Consider the following 21,589-nt stretch of genomic DNA (forward strand, 5'->3'; position numbering starts at 1 on the left):
TATGTTGAATTTGTTACTTTGTGATGACTGTGGTAATTTCATCTTTTAGATCTGACTTCCAATGATATTGTCCTAATCACCCACCAAACAGCAGATATGCTGTACCTAACATGTACAAGAAAAAACATTATAACATAGAAATATACAGTACTATCATGGCTGCAAGTGTTCCAGCGATGATTAATAACTACCAAATGGAAATTTCTGCTTTCACACTATAGCATGTCTCTTTGAAGGTTGATGTGTGGAGTTCCCCAGGGATCAATTTTTGGTCCTGTGTTGTTCAAGGTGCCTCTGGGCTTCATCATACCAAGACAAAATGTTTACTATCATAATTATGATTGTGCTCCACCGACATTATACCTGCCCCTGGAATCCTGAGCCCTGTTAAGTCACCAATTAAATAACTGACTGGTGTCCTACATGTTTCTGCAAGTCAATAACAACAAAGCAGAGATTGTTGTTTTTCTACTGTTGATGTCTGAAAAGTACCACACAGGTCAAAAACCTGTGTAATTATATTTTATTTAAAAGCAACATCAAAGACACTTCACATATCAACAAAACAGATGAAAAATGAAAATGAAAAATGAATAATCCTACTCCTGGGACACCTCTTCTAATGCAATGTGCCCTGTATTATACAAACTGATGATAATCAGTGCTGAATGAAGCAAATGTTCTGAATTTTTCAACAGTCCCAGAGAGCATGGATCAAGAAATATGTAGCTCCTCATTTTAGAATGTTCCCTGATATATCACTGTCATATTTATAAAGTCTCATATAATAGATTCTATGCTTTATTCATTAACCAAACAAACAACTAACACATTGTAATTTCATGTGATATCTCTGTGATATCTTGACTGTCATGATATATTTTATTCTCACTTTGAGTTACTTGCCATAACAGCATTTTGTCACTTTAAAAAATATTGATTAGGCAAAACTTATTAAGTGGAGGCTGAAAAACCTTGAGTTGGAGTGACTACTTTAGTGCAGCACATTATATTTCTTGATTGACATGTGCATTAGTTTCTACTGTAAATAAAGCTGTTTTTGCTCTGTCAGGTTTAACATGAGGGGAAAAAGTCTGATTAAACATGACCCCAAGGCAGTGTTTTGCTGACAGAGCAATCTAATAAATGGATAACATAACATAATGGTCTTTCGATGTCTGTTGTGTAACAGTTTGTACTTTTGCTCAGACTGGGCACATGTGCATGTGTGTGAGATTGTTCTGCTGTGTCTGTGCAGCGTTCTATTATTGATTATGTACCCACCATGTGCTGCGCCTCAGCTGGGCCAGTCAGACTAATCCCCTAATAACAGAGGCAGAAATACTGGGCTTGACACAAAGGCCCTGGACTGAGTGAGGGGCAGCGACCTCCCATCAGGCACTGAGGTTACACCAGACCACTGATGAACAATAAGTTTGGTAAGATAATGTAGGTCATTTCTATGCAATGAATGTTGAATATTTAACTATGTGTTGTGTTTCTTTTTCCATATCTCTGTCCACCTGGCTACATGCCCTCACTGTGCATGTACTCTAAGTGCACAGCTATGCAGTGAGCTAAACACACTGCAACTGTAAAAACAACAGTGGACAACAATGATGGTGATTGCCAAAACAAATAGAAGAGTTAAGCCAAATATTTTGTGAAAAATGAACAGGTACAGTAACAAGAAAACATACAGAAACAAACATTAGTCACATTGTCCCATGTTCATGGAAAACCAAACAGAGGACTCCTGAGCTGAACTTGGCAAATTTGAACTCTCAGTTATGTGAGCTGATGGTGTACTCTGTATTACAAAAGGCTTATAATACGAAAGGCTAGTAAAGGTAGTAAAAACTAGCCAAAGACAAAAGAGCTGTTTTAAAACAGATATTAAAAATGAATTCACCAACAAGGGTATTTGAAGAGTAGGTAAAATATTTATGTCAATATTTTCTTCACAGATCAGACAAAATGGTGGATGTAGCATTTGTCAGTTAGAATATGACTGCCATGGATACCAGTTACTCATGCTACAGGAGGCAGTGGTCAACTGGTCACGCATGTAGTGTGGCTGTCATCTGTCCTAAGTGTGAACACACCAACACACACACCTGAGCACATGGAGGAACATGCACACACACACCTGTCCCTCCGGCCTTGTCTCCTATATACATTCACACTGCTATCGTTCTATACTTCCAGGTTCAGGTCACCCTATCCCACCTGTTTAATTATGCACACTAAGAAGGCCCCCCATCTGAGGTTTGGGTCCAGGTGATGCTGCTCCTTGGTTTATTAGCTGCTCTGGGGTGAAGAGGCTGACAACAGCCTCTGGATTTTCATCCTTAATATTTACCTTTTTCTATCAATATATATATATAAATATATATATATTCAATATTGTTTTTCTTTTGTCACCAGTTATTATTTTCTGCCGTCACACTATTGGTGATTCCACAGTTTCGGAACTAGACTGTAAGTACTGTATACATTTATGTTGTGATTGCTGGAGCGAATATGCCAATTCTAATGATGATAGTTTGAATGAAAAATTAGTGAAAAATTAGTGAAAGATATATTAGATTAAAAAAAAAAAACACATGAAAAACTGATTTTGAATTGATGTTGTAGCAGTAGCAATGAGTTACAGACAACGTATGAACCATTGCCAGTAATAGGTGGAATTGAAAACATCAGTTACCAGTTTGGTAAATGCATAAAATACAATGCATGAAGCAGATAAAAAAAATCTCATCTGTTGCAAGCTTTCCCCAGTCACAGGTGGAATGAAGATATCAGATGATAGAAATATTTTTTAAAATTATGGTCATGTATATTGTGCATAAAGAATTTACGAAGCTACCTGTAAGGCGTCATCTTATATCTTACTCTGTCGTGTGCATTTAATTTGCCAAAACACTGTAATTGTCTTTGTAGTATTTAGGCTATTGAATGGCATGGAGCTCGTGAAAAAATCCTGTGAATCAGTAAGGTTACCTGAAGCAGGATATCATGTCTCTCCAAACTCTACCACGCTTTCTCCTGCTCTCTGTGTGGGCTACGCTACATTCAGTGACCGGGGTCTAGTTTCACCATTTCTTGTTTTTGTTCCAGGTACTACGAGCTTAGACGGCCTCGGTTCTTTACATTAACTGTGTGTGTGTGTGTGTGTGTGTGTGTGTGCGCACGCCATTAGGGGGTCTCAGTCTCTCAGAAGATTACTTTGGAGCAGTTAACTGCTGTGCGAGCTGTGTCACGTTTCTCTACCTGTGGGGTCTTCTTCTGCTCAGTTTATCTGGTGTCTGTTGATGTCACTGTATATTGTTGTTGTTTTTGTCATTTTCAGGAAGAGGAGCTCCTGCTGCTGTGAAACACTGGAGTGTGAATGCACAGGGTCAACATGGAGAACAACAAGGTGACCAATCATCAGTGGAGGGAATTAAATTACAGAAACATTTGAGGCAAAAATCTTTTGTTGTTGTTTTTGGTGAACTGTCCCTTTAAATATGACTCATCCCTGCTGTGTGTGTGTGTGTGTGTCCCCAGCAGCCAGTGAAGGAAGTGCTCCCCCTGCCGCGCCTTCCTGCTTCACTTCCTGTGACCTCTCCCTCTCTGACCCCTGCTGCCACTTCAAAAAAACACACCCCAGGCTCCATCCAGCACGTACAGGTGGCCTCCTCAGGTGATTAACAGAGACAGAACATATTTGGATTTCAGCATGTAGATTAAAATAGGAGTAACTGGTAAAAGAAATACTGACAGATTTTGAAGCTGCATCATTGACCATTGACCTTTATTATAACTGTTTACAGTGGTGACGTCATTCAGCCATCTGAAGCCTCCAGAGAAAGATCTCACCCTGATGTCTCAGATGAAGTCTATCAAGTCTCTGAGGCACGCTGGCTTTACTGCGGTCTTCACTGGGCAGACGGTGAGCATGCTGCCACATTTTTCAAGTTAAACATGAGTGGTTTTGTCTGCTAATATGACAAGTACTGCCTATTATTGTATATGCTCCTTTGCTTTGAAATTAGGTAGTAATCTAACTAGCTGAGAATGGTAATATTTGCGAATTATGTTAGAGCAGACCATATGCTATCTACTTTTGTTTTTCAAATGACAAAAACATAAAAAAGAAGTAAAGGCACAGGTATATGTAATAAAATGAATGAATGCTGAATACCATTTAGACACTTGAACAGAACAGAGCTGTCTTTATGTCAATAACACGTGTGCTTTTCCTGCCACGGCAAGTCAAAATGTCTGCAGTGAAAAAGGCCTGTTAGGCCTCAGCTCAGGTTGTAGCTGGGTGGAAATATGCTGGGAGTTATGTAAAGTTATTAATCTTCATGATCTACGAATGACAAGGACAGGCAACACTTAAAAAAAGAATGTAAAGTGGAGCTTGTATACACCCACACAGTCCAGAGGAAGGTGTATTCAGGCAAAATAAGACCACAGATGTTTAGGGCCTTTGATCTGATGCTGATTAAATTTTAATAAAAACAATTCACTATTTTGTCATGACTTGTAGCCTACTGATGTTTGGTTTTATGATACTTGCACAGCCAATAATCATAAATCCTTTAGATGGTGTAGAGAGATTAAAAAAAAGAGATGTTATACTCTCAAATGTGGCTCCAGATGCAGAGCACAGCAGTGAGACTGACTGTTTTCCGTTGTTGAACGCTGACAGAAGCTTGACAGTGAGGAGGTTTTAGAGGAGGTACCAATCGTCGATGTGATCCTGGCCGACATCGACTCCCTAGTGCCCACTCACGATGAAGCCGGCCGCCCCATAGCAGAGTGGAAACGACAGGTGATGGTGCGGCAGCTGCAGGTCAGGCTGCAGGATGAGGAGGAACAGAGGAGACAGGTACTCTTCTTCTGTGCTCTGTGTGTGCACAATGCAAGATGCATAGACTTTCATGAAGGAGGAAAAAACACAGTCAACTGTAGTATGAAGAAACCACATAACACACAACACAATGGGCTTTGTTTATTTTGTGTGTAAAAAAAAAGTTTATTGTGATGGAGATCTGTGTGGATGTCTATCCAGTCTGAACAAATGCTTCATTTTAAATATATATACTGTATATATTTAGTACTTTTTACAAAATGATGATTTTGGTAAAGAAATAGTTTGGCAATTGGTGAAATACACTTATTAGCTCTCTATCCAAGAGCTGGATGAGAAGATTGATACCACTCTTGTGTCTGTCCAATCAATATGAAGCTACAGCCAGCAGCCAGTTAACCTAGCTTAGCATAAAGACTGTTAACAGAGGGAAACAACTTGTCAGGCTCTGTCCAAAGGGAACAAAATCAGCACTTCTTAAGAGTCTTGTGTAACGCTTACAGAAACCAAAGTGTAAAAATGACAGATTGTGTTGTTATTGAAGGTTATACACTGGACTATTAATTAGCCAGGGGCTGTAATTTCCAAAATCACGATGATGACACAGCTTCTGGAAAGCACTTCTCTTGGCCAACAAGTCGTCTATTCCTTTAACAAAATCATCCCTCTGGACTGTTTTCTAAAATCTCTCCGTCCCTCTAATAGGACATGACTAATGGCTTCACACCAGTGGATGGTTGGAAGTACTCCCAAGCCCACAATGCAGTCTTGGGGCCTTTTGGTGAGCTCCTGACTGAGGATGACCTGGTGTACCTGCAGCAGCAGATCGAGACTGTTTCACTGCAGAAACGCTGCCAGGTCTATGAGCTGGAGCTGACCAGGCTGACTGAGGAGCTGAGGGCCATTTTGCCTGATCCCATTGTCAGCATCTCCCTTAACAAAGAGGTGCTACAGCAGATGGATGCAGAGGGGAAAATGCACCTGACCTTGCCAGTCTGGTGCAGTCGTGTTTCAGAGATTGTCAAGAGTATGTCTCTGCTGGTGGCCAATCTTACCCACACCACAGAAGATAGCGGTGAGAAGAGAATAATGGAAAGCATGATGGAGGAAATGAAGGGGTTGCAGGGCGTGAAAGATAGTTCAAGAATTGATTTGGGCCAGGGACTCGAGCAACAAGGCCAAGAGATGGGTCATTTGGAGACCTCTAGTGGATCCTGTAGGATACCTCACATCGGCATGGCGTCTGCTTTCAGCCACCGTTTGGAGACCAACAGCTACAGCAGAGCACGGAGAGAGAGGGTGGAGAAGGAGATCCAGCAGTCTGGAGTGTCAGTCAGAAACCTAAGATCCAACTTTGAAGGTCAAATCGGTGGTATTTATCCCTTTGCTGGGGTTGTGAAAGGAGGCCAGGAGTTGAAGAACCAGGTAGTGGTTGGGGCTTCAGGAGGAAACAATCCGAGTGTCAGCACAGGCCCCAGTTGTGAGGCAAGCCACAGCGATACTCCTAGAAGACTTATACCTGTGATGGAGACCACCAGCTTAAGGAAAGAGCGTATAGTGGTGCTGTTTCTGAGCCACTGGAAGAAATCTGCATATGCTATTTCAGTCAGAGCAGCCAGGCAGAGACAGGGACAAGAGGCAGCGTCAGGGAGAGTGACAGCAGCACCACCCCAACAGAGAATCACCTCCATGTTTCAGTTCTGCCAACAACGAGGTGCTGTGGACAAGATGCTAAACTCCTGGAAGAATAAACTAGAATTCAAAGAGGGGCAGAAGTCCTGTTGGTCCACCTCTACCTCACAAAATTCCCCCTCTCGAGTCACCTACTCCCCAGAACAATTCCTGCCCGACGAGGACGGTGTTCCGGTTAGCTACGACAGCTTGACCCTTGACCTCTTCATGCTGGGATACTTCCACATCTTAGAGCAAGAACTGTCGCCCGAGGAGAGGAAGATGAGGCATCTCCTCTGCTTTGAAGTGTTTGACCATGTCGGTAGTTTCCCCTGGGAGACGGTACGGGATTTCCACAAGGCGGTTCTCCAGGAAATCCAGGCTGGGAGGCGACAGTGGAGCAATGGCTTCGAGGACATCAAAGTCCGTTTCTTCGGGGTCTCAAAACCGTGCCGCAGTCCGTCATCACCACCATCGTCAACGTCACTGTTGCCAGATTCCAGACAAGTACCAAAAGTCATAGTTCAAACTGCTACTCCAGATGAGTGCAGCAGCACAGACTTCTCCTGTTTCAACAATGAAGACATTTGTAAATACATTGACCGCAGCTTTGCCTTCTGGAAGGAGAAGGAGGCAGAGCTGTTTGATTTTGAACATTAGTCTTAAGGATAAATGTCACATTTTTGCCACTAAATGATAGCATGTAGGTGTGCTTATTTTCTGATGGGACCTGAATAAAAGTATATTGAGATGTTGCATTATTGATGCAAAGTTATTGCAAATCTCCAGCTTATCCAGTCCTGTAGCTTCTGCAAACACAAAATGATGCTATGACTGACATTTAAAAGAGCTTTATGACATAGCGATAGAAAGTTACATTCAGATGGTGAGATCTCTGAGGACTCTTGTAATTTGTAAGCACTGCTGCTACTTAAAGGGGCAATCCACTTATTTCACAATACCACTGGGGGCATGAAGGTTGAAAGATGTGGGTGTTTACTAGGCAGGGACTAATGAAGGACTCTAAACTGCATTATGGGATGTGTAGGATCCAGTTTTTTAAAAACCCATATGGGAGACTAAAATCTGGAATTTCTCTGCCTCCACCGTGATGATATTCACCATTCTCCTTTTGACTCTGTAAATAATTAAAAAACAATGATAAAAAAAAAAACTCCATTACAAGAAAAAGTGCTGCATTCAATGTCTTACATATAACAATGACTTAACAATAAGTTTTGTTGTTCTAATAATCTGATGATATTTTTTTTTTGGATTATTTGATTAATCATTTTTGTCTGTAAAATGTTTTTTTTTTTTTTTTTAAATCAAAAGACTAATCTAATTTTAATTCTTTATAAGTAAGTCTCTATAGCAATAAATTATATTCTATAAGCTGATTATATGTTTTATATAAACATAGGTAATCTGTGAAATCACTTGTAACCATAATTGTATTTATTTTCCTTAACATGACAGCTTTTTACTTTATATCTAATGTATAACAACTGTAGTCTCAGGTCCAATAGAAAGGTGAGGGACTGAAATAGGTGAGGTCGCGCAGGCGCACAAGCTCCCGAAATTGACAGAAGGATGCTGAGCTGCATTCCCATCATTCTGTGAGGAGAGGAGGATCCCCCTGCGCACCCACTACGGAGGAGACGCCGAGCGATAAGAACATATAAAATAACCCACGTTGAGCTCTTTTATCTGCCACCATGTCAGCTGGAGGAGATTTGGGGAACCCCCTGAGGAAATTTAAACTCGTATTTTTGGGAGAGCAGAGCGGTGAGTCAGTGCTCGGGGTGGTGGTGGTGAAGGGGAGAAGGTTTGGGTTATCCTCCCCTAATGCCAAACATGCGCAGCTATATGTTGAAGGCCATGTATGTTAATCGTGTTGATTTTGAAAGTTTTAGCTGAATCCAGGGGATGCGCTGGTTTGGCTCTGGTGTATCTGACGCCCATGTTTCTCCTGGCACAATCTGTGACAGTACAAAATTTGATTAACCGAGGAAGGAAAAGAGAAAGAAAGAAAAAAAAAACGCATGCACATAAAAAGCACCCTTGGATTGAATATAACAACTGTGATCACTCCAAAATATAAGATAATTGTCCTGAATATCCCTGAGGAATATTTAGTTGTCGCAAATTGTCATATTTCGCATCATAGCAGGCGATATGGATTCGGATGTTTTGATGTGCTGCAGTGACCGACAAATATGCACAGCCTGTGTCCAGATAACGGCTTTATTTCACTTACATCGCTTATTTCTAACATTAACAATCCTTTATTCTATTACATGACAGTCTCTAATATTTTCCCCCACCTCTCGTGTTTTTTTTAAATAAAGAGAAGATAATAAACAGTCCCCATGTGTCAGTTCGGGACACACCCTAGGCTGGCGATGTCGGTAGCATCTCCAAACCTCGCAGTCTCCGGTTCGGTCCCATAAATAATCAAACAAAAACGGGCTTGACAGCGCCACAACATTATACTTTATATTCAATAATCCATCTATTCTGAGGGTGGGGGAATGGCTCTGTACGCGGTTTGATGTGATGGCACAAATTCAGGAGGTGCTGATCGATAGTGGTTTAGCGCTGTAAAGCGGCTCGGATACGTGTTCAGACATCAGACATCCAGAGTGGCAGCAGAGGAGCTCATATCCCAGAAAATACAGCAGCAAAAAGCAGGATGCACGTAATTAGGCCTAATATGACAGCAGCTTCACTGGGTGTTTGTGTCTTACATTGTGATGCCTTTTCTCTCTCTCTCTCTCTCTCTCTCTCTCTCTCTCTCTCTCTCTGTGTGTGTGTGTGTGTGTGTGCTGCATGTCTATGAGGAGGCTGTATGTCGACTAAAAGCCTCCCTGTGTGTTTGTGTGTGGCCTGTACTGCAATGTTACTGTCCATGGTGCTGAATCGAGGCCTGGCGTGGCCACTGCCCAATTTGCTGGCTTCAAAACTACACTGCTGTCTGCAAAGAGGGTCCTCTGCATGAGAGCCCAGGGCCTGCTGGAGAAGTCCCGTCCTCACCCCCTCTGTGTGTGTGTGTGTGTGTGTGTGTGTGTGTAGACCTGATGTAAAATGGTGCTAAAGATGGTGCCGGGTGGGATGTAAATAAAGATGGAGCTCACCAGGCTCACCTTGATCCTGGGAGAAGTCGCCATCTGGGTTTAGTAAACTGCTAAATGCCTCAAATGTTCATGTGGTTTTTTTGTCTGTCTTGTGATGGGATGGCCCTCTGCCCTCATATGTAATTTGTGGACACAACTTCTATTTGTTCAAAAATTGTTGACAAACAGGATTTTACCTCATCACGTCTTACCGCACGTCCTTTCAATCTCATGTGCTTAGTCACCTTCCAGCATTGGCATTGCTGTCACCATAAATTTATTCCACATTGGTTTGATGGTCAGGACCATTTCTGCATCTTTTTTGACAGGATGTCTGAAAACGGTGAAAAATGCCTGCTGAGATTTTTTAAAGCCCAAGGTGACATCTTCAAATTGCTTGTTTTGTCAGATAAACAGTCTAAAACCCAAATATATAAATATATTCCGTTTACTCTCACATATGACAAAGGACAACAGGAAAAGCTGGAACAAGGAAAATGTTTTGTACTCAAATGATTCATTGATTATCAAAACAGATGCAGATTAAGTTGTTAGTAGAAAATAATTCATGCTTTTATGAAATCAGTGTTTGATAATGAGGTTAATTTCAGTCCATATCTGCATCTTTTAAACACAGTCTTTCTCTAGATAACAGAAAATGTAGAATATTAAGAATGATTATTTACTTTACAATGACATGAATGTTATTGTGAGGGATGAATCCTCCAAAATGTAGGTTATTATTTGATCAAAGTTTATCATTTTTGTCCTTTGAGAAATGATGAACCAGTTTTCCCATCATTATGTGGAATTTACTCCAGAAATTGTTTATTAACGTGTTTACTAAAAATCAACATCTTGTGTGCTCTGTTCCAGTGGGGAAAACATCTCTCATCACTAGATTCATGTATGACAGTTTCGACAACACATATCAGGTAAGATTCAGACCAGGTCCAGATCACCAACATCAGAAAACACACAATTTTAATGCATGATATGATGACAGATATGGCTAATTACTGAATTTAAGTGGTGATGGTGGGAAGCTTTTTGCACTTAGTTTTGACATATTTTATGGAGTGTAATGATTTTTCTAACCACTGTCCTCAAATGTTAAATTTAAATAAATGGAATAATGTGACTAATCACACTGCAGGTCTACAATCTATTAAGCATTTTATGTTATAATAGTGACTAATTAATAAATGTCTAATGTTACAGTGAGTGCTTTTTGGCGGCCAATTGCAATCAGAGTCCATGTAAAATAAACACCGTCAATGCAATCATCCAAAGGAAATATTAATATTTGATTCTTTAAAAGAGAATACAGATGATTATTCCCCTTGCCTTTCTCAGAAGTTGGGTAGATAAGAAGTCTGAATGATTGAGCCCTGAGGGCACTACAAATGAAATTAGTTTTTCAGTCTGATTCAATTTCAGTGCTTATTGGCTCTTTTTTTGGTATTCTTAACAGCTTTCTGTATTTTCCCCTTATTTAACAACATTCACTCTGCTGGGGACAACAGATAGTGCAGGGAGACATTTAGCTTTTTAAATCTGGGTTATGCTGATGATTTTTCCCCTCTTTTGTGCCTCCTCCACCACAGGCTACCATTGGAATTGACTTCCTATCAAAGACGATGTACTTGGAAGACCGAACAGTAGGAAACCTCGATTGTCATTGAGCATTCACACATCGATACACACATAAAGACGAATTCATGTATTTGTTCTTGTGGGGTTTTAGTCAGTCAATGTCCTAAGTAAGAAATGCCCCAATTTCCACTCTGTTTTGACTAATCCTTGATTTGATTTGCTTAATTACTGTTCTCTTCACACACTAACATGATTATCCTAAGGTTATTTCTGGGTAGTAATGGCCAGAAATAAACCTTAGCCTTTTCTAGCCCTAAGAAGTCAAAGCCTTTCCCATGGATCATCTACTTTAGCCAGCATTAATACTGCTTTTTTGTCGGTTGCTCTGTCAGCCTGCACAGCTTATCCCCTTTGGAAGTGTACTTACAAGGGTTCTATATGTGGTGTGATGTTGAGACAGCTGCTGAGGGTGTGTGTTTCTATCTGTGTGCACATTCAGGTAAGGCTCCAGCTGTGGGACACAGCTGGACAGGAACGTTTCAGGAGCCTCATCCCGAGCTACATACGTGACTCTACAGTAGCTGTGGTCGTCTATGACATAACAAGTGAGCAGCAACCCGCTAATTTACCTGTGTGCACACACTGCACTGTACTGTTTGTTTTAATCTTTAAACTCTAAGGACTGGATGTGAACTGAAAGTCTGGTCTCCACAGATGTGAACTCATTCCAGCAGACCTGCAAATGGATTGATGATGTCAGGACAGAGAGAGGAAGTGATGTCATCATCATGCTAGTCGGCAACAAAACAGATCTGGAGGAGAAGAGGTGAGTCTCAGTGTATAAAAGACATTTAGCTACAGTTAAGTTAGTCGTTGACATGGGGCTATTTTGTTAACTGAGCGAAGAGCATTTCGTTAAAAGCAACAACATGTCAGAATTGAATAAATTAGCCTTCAACATCAAGATGCTGAGTCTGGCCTGATTCTCCTGCAGGCAAATCACGATCGAGGAAGGAGAGCAGAGAGCCAAAGAGCTGAACGTCATGTTCATCGAGACCAGTGCCAAAACAGGCTGCAATGTCAAACAGGTGATGCCTGCAGTTTCACCATATTTCACAGCATTTTGGGCATCAGTTGCTTTCTGCCATCTTGGTGTCCCCTCCAAGGTGATCGATGTGGCTTAATAAAATGTAGTAAATGCATAATATGCAACAGTGAAGTGTAATAGATTGTGTGCACATTTAACCCTTGTGCTCACTGAACATTGCAAGTTCACCTAATTAAGTACTGCATTTCAATACGTTGAAGTACTTGTACTCAAGTGTTCCCATTTAATGTCACTTTATACTGCAGCTTCACCACATTTCTGAGGAAGATATTGTACTTTTTCATTCCACTGTATCTCTCTGACAGCTAGTTATTTTACAATTTACAATTTTACACAGAAATCATACACAAGATATACTTGTTAAATTTAAAATAAATCAGTCATACAGTATACAAAATAGTTTAAATGACTTCAACATCAGCCAACTACAACAGTAAACTCCTGCTTACACATTAATGCATGTGCAATAATAATCTAAAAATTGAATCAATAATGGTGTAACACTATCAATAATATAATAAAATAATCTATTTATTTTAATCATTTTTTACCATAATCAAAATTTCAGAATTTCTCTCCTTTTAATATTTTCTTATATTTAAGTACATTACAGTCAGATAATGCTAAGTAACATATTCCAAGCAGAACTCTTTATTTGTATTTTTACAGTGTGGTGTTGCTACTTTTTCTTAAGCAATGGTCATGAATACTTAAGCTACAATTATAATAAAATGTATTGATACAACATGCCAGTCTTAAAGATCCCATGTCAGGTAAATATCCATGTGAATATATACATATACTGCTAAAAATGACCATCATCAAAAATAATTTACTACATATAAACAAAAACATTTTTAAAAAAGCCATTTCATACACATTTTTAACTTCCTTCTCTTGCTGTCCTCCTGTGCATTCTCTTTCTTTTTCTCCTCTCTCTACACCTTCTATTCACCCTGGCTCTTCCTCTCCCTCCTCTCCTCTCCTCTGCCCTCCTCCTCCTCCCTCATACTAGCTGTTTCGTCGGGTTGCAGCAGCCCTACCTGGAATGGAAAGCTTGGACGATGCAAATCCTGAAGGCAGTATCCTTTACAGCAGCTGTGACTCACTGTGCCCGAGAGCCAAACAGCTGAGAAAAAGGCATCTTATTTTTAATCTCTTAGTGGTTGCTGGCACTATTACAAACAGAACGCCCAGTCTACTGTCTACCGAGGCTTGAGCCATTAAACCTTTTTTTTTTTTTTTTGCTTAATAGGGAAGAAATGCACAGAGCCAGGAAGACATTGTGCATGCACAGATACAGCACAACATAGTGGCTGTGTAGGGAATGACATGGGCTGAGGATGCATGATGGAGGATGGAGAGGGACTGTCTGAAAATGAAATTAGAGTTCTACGTTATATTCTTCTTATATTCAGTTTATTTGTAGTGACTATACTGTTAGCACCAAGGCTAACAACACTGGAATAAGGGGTGAATAAATGGCTTTTCCCTGTTCCTCACAATCTGTCATTTGCATGAATGTAGCATGATTTGACTGTGACATGTCAGGTCATAATATCAGATTTCTTTCTCAGCCACCTGCCTTTTCCTTAACTGGATAACTCCCAGTGATCGACATCAAGCTGGACAAACCGGCAGAGCCTACTGTCCCCGAGGGCGGGTGCTCATGTTAATGCAGAGCTGCTATCGGATAGCTCCCTTCACACCATAGGCTTGTTGTGTTGCTTACTACTGGTTAGCTTCCAGTTGACTTCTCTAATTAGATATAGGATCCGGGCCTTGTATCTGATTGGACAAATCAAATGTTATCTCTCAGTCTTGTTCAGTTGTAAAATATTGTATACTTTGTCAATATGTAAGTGACTGGCGGAGAAAAGGGATGAAAAAAAAATACTGACATGAAAACAAACAAAAAACAGTTTTGGAAAAATGAAAAAGGGAGAAAAACAGGACAACCAATGGAATTCTTTTCGCTGTTATGTTTTGTATTTTTTATATATAAAAAGGGAAAGCACCAAAAATGATGCCTAAACATAGAAGGAGAAATAGTGAGGGGGCCGAACACGTCTGAATGTCTGCAGCACGCATGCACGCTGATCTGATCTTTGACCTTTGACCTTTGACCTTTGGCCTGCCCTCCAGAGTCTCTGCACTCTGGAAGGAGGTTGACTATCTTAGAATGTTTTATAGCATCTCTCTATAGCATCTCATGACAAAACGTATCTCATTTGATATTCCCACAAGAGTCAACTTCCAGTAGGTTCACCTAACAGTAGCTGTGAAAATGTGGCACTCTATCTCTATGGGTTTAACTTTTATAGAACAAACTGTACTGTGGTAAAAAAAAAAAAAGAAGTAATAAAAAGACAACTTACTATCACAACTCCCCCCTCCCTCCAACCACTCCTCTCCTTTGCCTCTTTTCCTCCCTGTATCCCTGTCTCTTTCCAGTCTCCCCATCCCTCCATCCCGGTGATACACATATAACGATCCACTGTAATGCACTGCACTGTATATAATAATGTAATATGTATGTTGTGAACGTCCCTCTGTAGAAGTGGTCCTTGTTCACCAGTATGAATAATGTAATAATGTTTAATGATTAATAAATTACAGATTAAAGGGCTTCACTCTCCTAACCATCAACATTTACCTGGTAGCAAAATGGTCTACTCTATTGAATGTTATTTTGAATTTTATGTCCAGTTTTTACTGATTGCAGATATGGAACATATTTTATAATCAACAGAGTGTAACAGAAGAGGACAGGTTTTGGAAAGATTATACACAAGCAGGTTGTTATGTCAGTCACATATTAAATAAGTTATTAACAAAAAATGGATGGGCCCCTGTAGACAGCATTTAAAGATATAACATGTTTGTAATTTTGTTGTTTAAATGATAGAGAAATTGGTGTTTGGAGGGAAATTGTTGACTAATAGCGTTTAGCCAGGTCCTTGTTTATACAACACAATTTTCATTTTTGTCATGGTTGACGTTAGCGTTTAGTTGGAATTATAACTAACTAGCTAGCTAACATTTAGCCTTAACTGACAATTAAGTGGCATCTAATAAGCTAGCAACACTTCAGAGCATAACAAGAGACAGTTAAAGAAATATTTATTTTTTTGGGAAACTGCAACACATATGAAACACATATATTCTTTCATCTCATGTTGAGAAAGAGAATAAGAGTATTACCTAAGTTGTTAAACTCTAAATTAATGTAAGAGGTTTAACTAATTGGCTAGCTAAGAGTTAGCCTTAACTGATACCTTAAATATACATAAAATGTTCTGTTTTGTTTGAAAAGGTTTTATGATTTCCTTACTGAAGCCTGTCACATTAAGAGCAGCTGAGGAAATTGTGCTACATAGCAATCAGTCAGTCACACAATCAATCTGTCAATCACTTGTTTACAGTGTTAATTTTTTCCTGCCTGTTGCAACATTATAATTACCACACTAAACCTAAACTCTGTGCAGTGAGTCAGTGTCTGAAAATCTGATAGTTAAGGGGAAGTTGAGGTGGAAAGAACCTTTTAAGAAGAAAACTGTCACTGTGACGTGTCAGGTCACTTCCACTCAGTTCTCCTGATGAAAGGGGACAGGTATTCAGGTATTCCCCTGGACTGACAACACGTCATTTGATCCCCTGAGGATTCAACAGGCGGACAGAGGCAGTTAGTACTGTTAGTGGACAGATGAAGTCCACAGAGACAAGAGGTTGAGGGGGTGGCTTTCCCCACGGGTGAGATCTTCAGTTGTGAGTTTCTCAAAGCCCCAACCAGTCAATAAACAGCACTCAACAATACTGGTAGTGTGATTTGTGTAAATATGAATGTGTTGGTATGCATGGATTAAAAGCAGAAGGGCAGGATTACTTAAAAAAGATGTTCTTGAACACAAAGAGTTCAGCATATCCCACATATCCAGTCAGCATGAAACAATGCACCTGTACAATATTTCCTTCCCTGAATAGGACACACCTCTTATATCCAAACTACTGCTTGAATGATCTCAGGTCCTGGTCACTTTGTGTCTCATTTCCACGCAAAGCAGATCATGTCCAGAGTGGAGGCTCTTAGGGACACAAACCTTCGCTCCTTACTAAAGGAGCTGCGTACAGACATAGCTATGGCTGTAGATGACCCTTTCCCTCTTGTTTATGGTTTGGCGGACAAAAACATCATCACTGACCAACTGCTGAAGGTAAGACTTTTTTTTTTTTAAATATATGATTTTACTGCAAAGCTCTCAACAGTATACTGTATCTCTTGCTGTTTGTGTGGATCTGTAGGACACTCTAGAGAAGGAGAGTAGAGAAGGGATCCACAAGGCCATGTACTCGCTTCTGTCCTGGGTCCTGGAGCAGAGAAGATCCACCATCCAGGCCTTCTGGAGCAACATGAGCAAAGACTACAACCTGGACAGCTACCCCAAGCTGCAGACACTGCTCACTAACCTGCACTCGAGTATGTGACGTTCAGGTGTTATGGAAAGACAATACTTGGCTTAGAAATGAATTTATTTCTCAGTGTTAGTTCATCCAAATTGGATCTAGATCAGAACAGAGTAGGATACTATCCATTATATAATTCTTTAGTATTATGTTATATCTCATATTTTATAAAATTTTCAGTTTAGTTGATTAAGATCTCAATTGCATTTGGCACAATAGCAGAGCTGAAACAGCAACCTTTAGGACAGACTTTAAAATGATTTACATCTCTGTTTATTCCTTAATGTCCTATATTACTACTGATTCTTTTTGACAGGACAAGATGCTGCAAGGTCCAGAGGTGAGAAGAAATCGTCTGGAGGTGACAAAACTCACATGAAGAAGAGGAGCCATGAGGACAGAGACTCCCACAATCAGCATTCACAGTATCATGCCAAGACAAGCGATGGACCAGGTTATTTCCCATAATGCACCCATTCTATTGTACTGCAGTCTATTGTGTTTTAAGGTTAAGACAGGAATGAAGAGAAAGAAACATTTCAAGATGTGTTCTTCTTGGTGGCCAATAAGAATTTAATTAATTTAATAAAAATTTGAAAATTATTTGTTTGAAAGCAGTCCAACACTTACAAGTTTTATGGTTTTGCATTGAATAAGAATTCATCTTGTGTTTTCTTGTTTTTGCTCCAGGGGGTAAGGTGAAGTTATACAGAGTGAAGAGTGAAGATCCAACCCCGCAGCTACTGTCTGGAAATGGTAATTTCAGCTAAACTGTAATTACATTAACAATTCTTTCATACTCTGGATACACGTTACCAAAATTCTCCCACAGGCGTGCAAGCAGTGTCCTCTTCTGTCCAGAAAGGAGTCACCCTGTCCTCCACCTCCACTGAGCCGTCAGTCAGCCACGAAGCCAGAGAAAAGACCCATATCAAGCAGGTGTTTGGCTCAGATGGTAAGCCACGGGATGAACATTTTAATTCTTTGCATCTTTCCAAACATTGCTAAAACTGTCATGCGTCATCAGGACACTAAATATAAGTTTTTGTATTAAACAGCATCAAGTTAATACAGTAACGTGGGGCTTTCCTGAACTGAACTGAAATATACTCCCAGTGGTACCTTTTTTGTCTGAATATCAGCACTAAATTCATGCTTGTCATTCAACAGGGACTGCCAGAAAGTGCATTAAAGTTAGTGGGGAGTTCTACTCTTGTGGTTCATCAGAGGAGACAAGTGCAGCATCTAAGTCCAAGGCTGCTAAGACCATGTTTCACCACAGGGGGGAGACATCTACAAGTATGGTAAAGGTCCCAGTTCCATCCGCTTATACTGACAGTGACCTGGCCTTCCTCTGATTGTATGTGTGTGTGTCTATTTGCCTTATATGTATCTTATATGTATTGTATGTGTGTGTCCTTAGGTTCACTACAATGATGATGAGTGTGCAGTATGTAAGGATGGAGGAGAGCTGATTTGTTGTGATGGTTGTCCTCGAGCTTTTCATCTGACTTGTCTCGACCCTCCGCTCATATCCATACCAAGGTGGAAAATAAAAGATTCAAATCAGTTAAAACTACTCATTTGCATCTCTCTTTTTTTTCCAAAATAAAAGTCTCTCTGTTTTTGGGGACACCTTGTTTTCTCTACCCTTGCAGTGGCACTTGGCAATGTGATTGGTGCTGTGGCAACAGAGTGAAAAGAGAGGAAGCTCAACTTCCTTTACAGGTAAGTTCCTGAAAGACAGTCACACATTGTTTTACATAAACTGTACATATTGCAAAAATAGATGCTATTTTTGTATGACAATTTGCGAGATCAAATGCAAAAATTTGCTTCAAAAGGCATAATCCCACAACTGCATGTTTGAAAAGCTTTGTTTTAAGGTTTTGGGCAATACTGATGTTCAGAATTTTCTGATACTGATCATGGTTAAAAACATTTTGTATTACAGGCACTCGTGGCCCAGCCTCAGCAAACAAACACCAACTCCAGTAACTCCATCATAGATGTCTCTTTCTACTCCTCACTGTCGTCCTCCTCCCTCACAAGTGTCACAGCTCCTATTAATGGGCCCAGTGTCAGAAACCAGGTAAAGACCTGGTGTTCTGCCTGTTGTCTTTATTTTATCTTTGTATTTGTTTCTCTCTCCTTTTTTTTATTCTCCGGCTTCTGAATGACATTTTGTATTTTTGAGTCACTGTTATTTATTTTGTTAATGTGCATCCAAGTGCTCAGGTGGAGATCTGGTCAGTGTGAGGGAGGTGTGTGGTGTTTGTCATCTCGCAGGAGGAGACCTGACTCAGTGCCTCCAGTGTTTGGAGCGTTTCCACGTACACTGCCTCTTCTCAAAGTAAGACATCTCCTCATCTCTTCTTTGAAAACAGAATAACATCTTGCAGACTCAAAATGAGGCATGTTTAGAAGATGACAGGATCCATCTATGGTGTGTTTAGTTCCCACAAGCTTGTTGACAAATCATAATCTCTGCGTCACTGTAACATCATCTACTGCACATTGTGTATATACAGTCCTTCCTGTGAATGTACTGTAGATTCCTGTTTGTGTTAGTGTTGATGTGCTCTAAGGATGTGTACTTACCCTCCCAGCAGCAGGATGTATGGTATATTGTATAGTGCAAATCAGGATCAGTGGAGACATAGATCCCAAATGGAAGCTGACTCCATGTGATGATCTCTTGTTTATTCAACACTATTTATTCAACTGAGAAATTAAGATTTGTTCTTCTATATGTGATTGAATGTTAAACACAAACTCAAATCTTTTCAGTGCCACATTATCTAAAAACATTTATTGAAAATATTGGGTAGTATTTCTCTTTTTTTTCACATAAAGAGCTCCTGTAATCAGTTTACGTTGCCATATGAAAGGATCTGGGGCTCTTCCTCTGTAATCCTCTTGAGTGTTGGAAATGACATATTGATTGACAGTAACATTATACACCGCAGAGAACAGTCTGACTCACTCACGGTGTGTGTGTGTGTGTGTGTGTGCATGCACATGTGTGTTTGCTAGAGGGAGATCCATCTGCTCGGCCTGCTCCAGGCCCTGGTGTAGCTCTGCAGAGAAAGAGGCTGAATCCAGAGGCTTACAGGTAGGTCTGCACATGTGTACACAAAGGCCAAGTTTGAATAGTCTGTGTCTAGAGTATATAAACTGTAATTATCCGAATATGTCTGAGTATAATCTGTGTAATCTCTGTTGTGTGTGTGTGTGTGTGTGTCTGTGTGTGTGTTTGTGTGTGCCTCCAGCTCACCCCAGTGGTTCAAAACACACTCAGTCATGATCAGAGCTCCTCGGTTCCAGAACCCGTCCTCCATAAAGATGAACTGGACTCCATCCTGGGAGATGTGAGTGGGGCTCAGTTACACGTCGATACTGCAGATGTAGACATGATATGAATGCGGTCATGCATGTCAGACACAAGATGGCTGCACTTCTTATCACACACAGACGGGGAATGAGTCATCATTGTAAATCACAGCCCAGAGGACTAAACAATAAGTGATGGGGAGCAATGTGTCATGGTGTTGTTTCGTGTTTTGTGTTGCCTGAAAAGGGTGTGCACAGATGTTAAAGTTCCTCTCTGCTGCACTGCACTCTCTATGTACTGACTTTTAAGAGAATTTTCCTCTCCAAGACCACTACTAGGGTAGTAAAGATTGTTGCTGTGTGATATTGTCACACACACATTTACCATATGATGGCCTTGTGCGTTACAATTGATCCTACTGTGTTTTTTTTTCTCTCTGTATCTCAGCAGGGCTCCATTGATGGCATCTTGCAATGGGCTTTCCACAACATCTCTAGGCCTCTTTCAGACTCTCAAGGGTTTTATCAGTGATGGACAGACGATCAGGCCTGCACTCATGCACGATGCTCTCACAGTCTTAAATAATATTGTATTGATGAAATGAGCATATCTGATTTAAAATGAGCTTATGCAATGTGAAAATGATTTGTTTCTTTCTTACTGCAAGTGAAATAAATGTATGATGGAAAAATGGACTTTTTCAAACTGCAGATTTTTAAAGAGTGACAAGACAGATTACAGTAGCCAATATTCAGAGAGGCATTTACTCTAAAATATACTGCTGTGGCACAGACTTACATAATCTTCAAGTCAAAACCACTGTTTTTGATATAAACCATGAAGTGTTCATTTTACTGTAACACATGGCCATTAAAGGAACAGTTGCCTCCAAGGTACCACTCTTTAGTTCAGGAATATGTATCATGTCATGTTATATATGTAATATATACATAAACCAAAGCTCTTGTAGTTCTTGAAACTAGATTTTGACGTCATATACGTCACAAGACATGGCTGCAAAATTAGTCAGTAATGTAAGACATGTAGTAAATCTGCAGTAAATCAAATTACCATAACCTGACATTCAATGAACCTTGGGCTTTTAGGGCCGTATTGCTGAACAAATGACAAATGACAGAAGTGGTGAAACTTAAAGTTTTCCTGACCATCCTTGTCACTAATGTGCACCCTATACTATTGGACAAGATTCCCAAATTTCCCCCTGCTCTGATTAGAGATGTCATGGACAAGGGAAACTGTGCTGGAGAGGATAGAAGACGTTAATCCCATATCAGGGCCTAGTTTTGCAGCAAACTAACACCAATGTCAGACAAGAATAGTGTCTCATAACAGCAAATAAACACACGTACATATGGACAGGTGGTAAAAAAAAAAAAAAAGACAATGCAAATTTCCACATATGCGCAAGGACAAGT

At 40.2% G+C, this 21,589-nt stretch overlaps 3 protein-coding genes across 3 annotated transcripts; all 3 read left to right on the plus strand.

Annotated features, from left to right (window-relative positions):
- The first annotated feature begins 3,339 nt into the window (after positions 1-3,339).
- espnlb (espin like b) lies at positions 3,340-7,628 on the plus strand. Its single transcript, XM_018676678.2, has 5 exons — positions 3,340-3,421; positions 3,556-3,688; positions 3,819-3,937; positions 4,703-4,882; positions 5,570-7,628. The coding sequence occupies exons 1-5, from the start codon at positions 3,392-3,394 to the stop codon at positions 7,193-7,195; spliced, it is 2,088 nt and encodes a 695-aa protein (XP_018532194.1). The 5' UTR covers positions 3,340-3,391; the 3' UTR covers positions 7,196-7,628.
- A 489-nt stretch (positions 7,629-8,117) lies between these two features.
- LOC108883481 (ras-related protein Rab-6B) lies at positions 8,118-15,010 on the plus strand. Its single transcript, XM_018676681.2, has 8 exons — positions 8,118-8,323; positions 10,528-10,586; positions 11,259-11,312; positions 11,747-11,852; positions 11,962-12,073; positions 12,242-12,335; positions 13,371-13,437; positions 13,967-15,010. The coding sequence occupies exons 1-8, from the start codon at positions 8,254-8,256 to the stop codon at positions 14,029-14,031; spliced, it is 627 nt and encodes a 208-aa protein (XP_018532197.1). The 5' UTR covers positions 8,118-8,253; the 3' UTR covers positions 14,032-15,010.
- A 70-nt stretch (positions 15,011-15,080) lies between these two features.
- aire (autoimmune regulator) lies at positions 15,081-20,842 on the plus strand. Its single transcript, XM_018676679.2, has 13 exons — positions 15,081-16,569; positions 16,658-16,832; positions 17,136-17,273; positions 17,510-17,575; positions 17,652-17,774; positions 17,990-18,123; positions 18,243-18,364; positions 18,478-18,547; positions 18,774-18,911; positions 19,051-19,172; positions 19,856-19,934; positions 20,092-20,190; positions 20,601-20,842. Exons 1-13 carry the CDS (start codon positions 16,372-16,374, stop codon positions 20,682-20,684), a joined length of 1,548 nt encoding a protein of 515 aa, XP_018532195.1. The 5' UTR covers positions 15,081-16,371; the 3' UTR covers positions 20,685-20,842.
- Positions 20,843-21,589: the final 747 nt, after the last annotated feature.

The sequence above is a fragment of the Lates calcarifer genome, linkage group LG4, assembly GCF_001640805.2.
Source record: "Lates calcarifer isolate ASB-BC8 linkage group LG4, TLL_Latcal_v3, whole genome shotgun sequence".
Lineage (NCBI taxonomy): Eukaryota > Metazoa > Chordata > Actinopteri > Centropomidae > Lates > Lates calcarifer.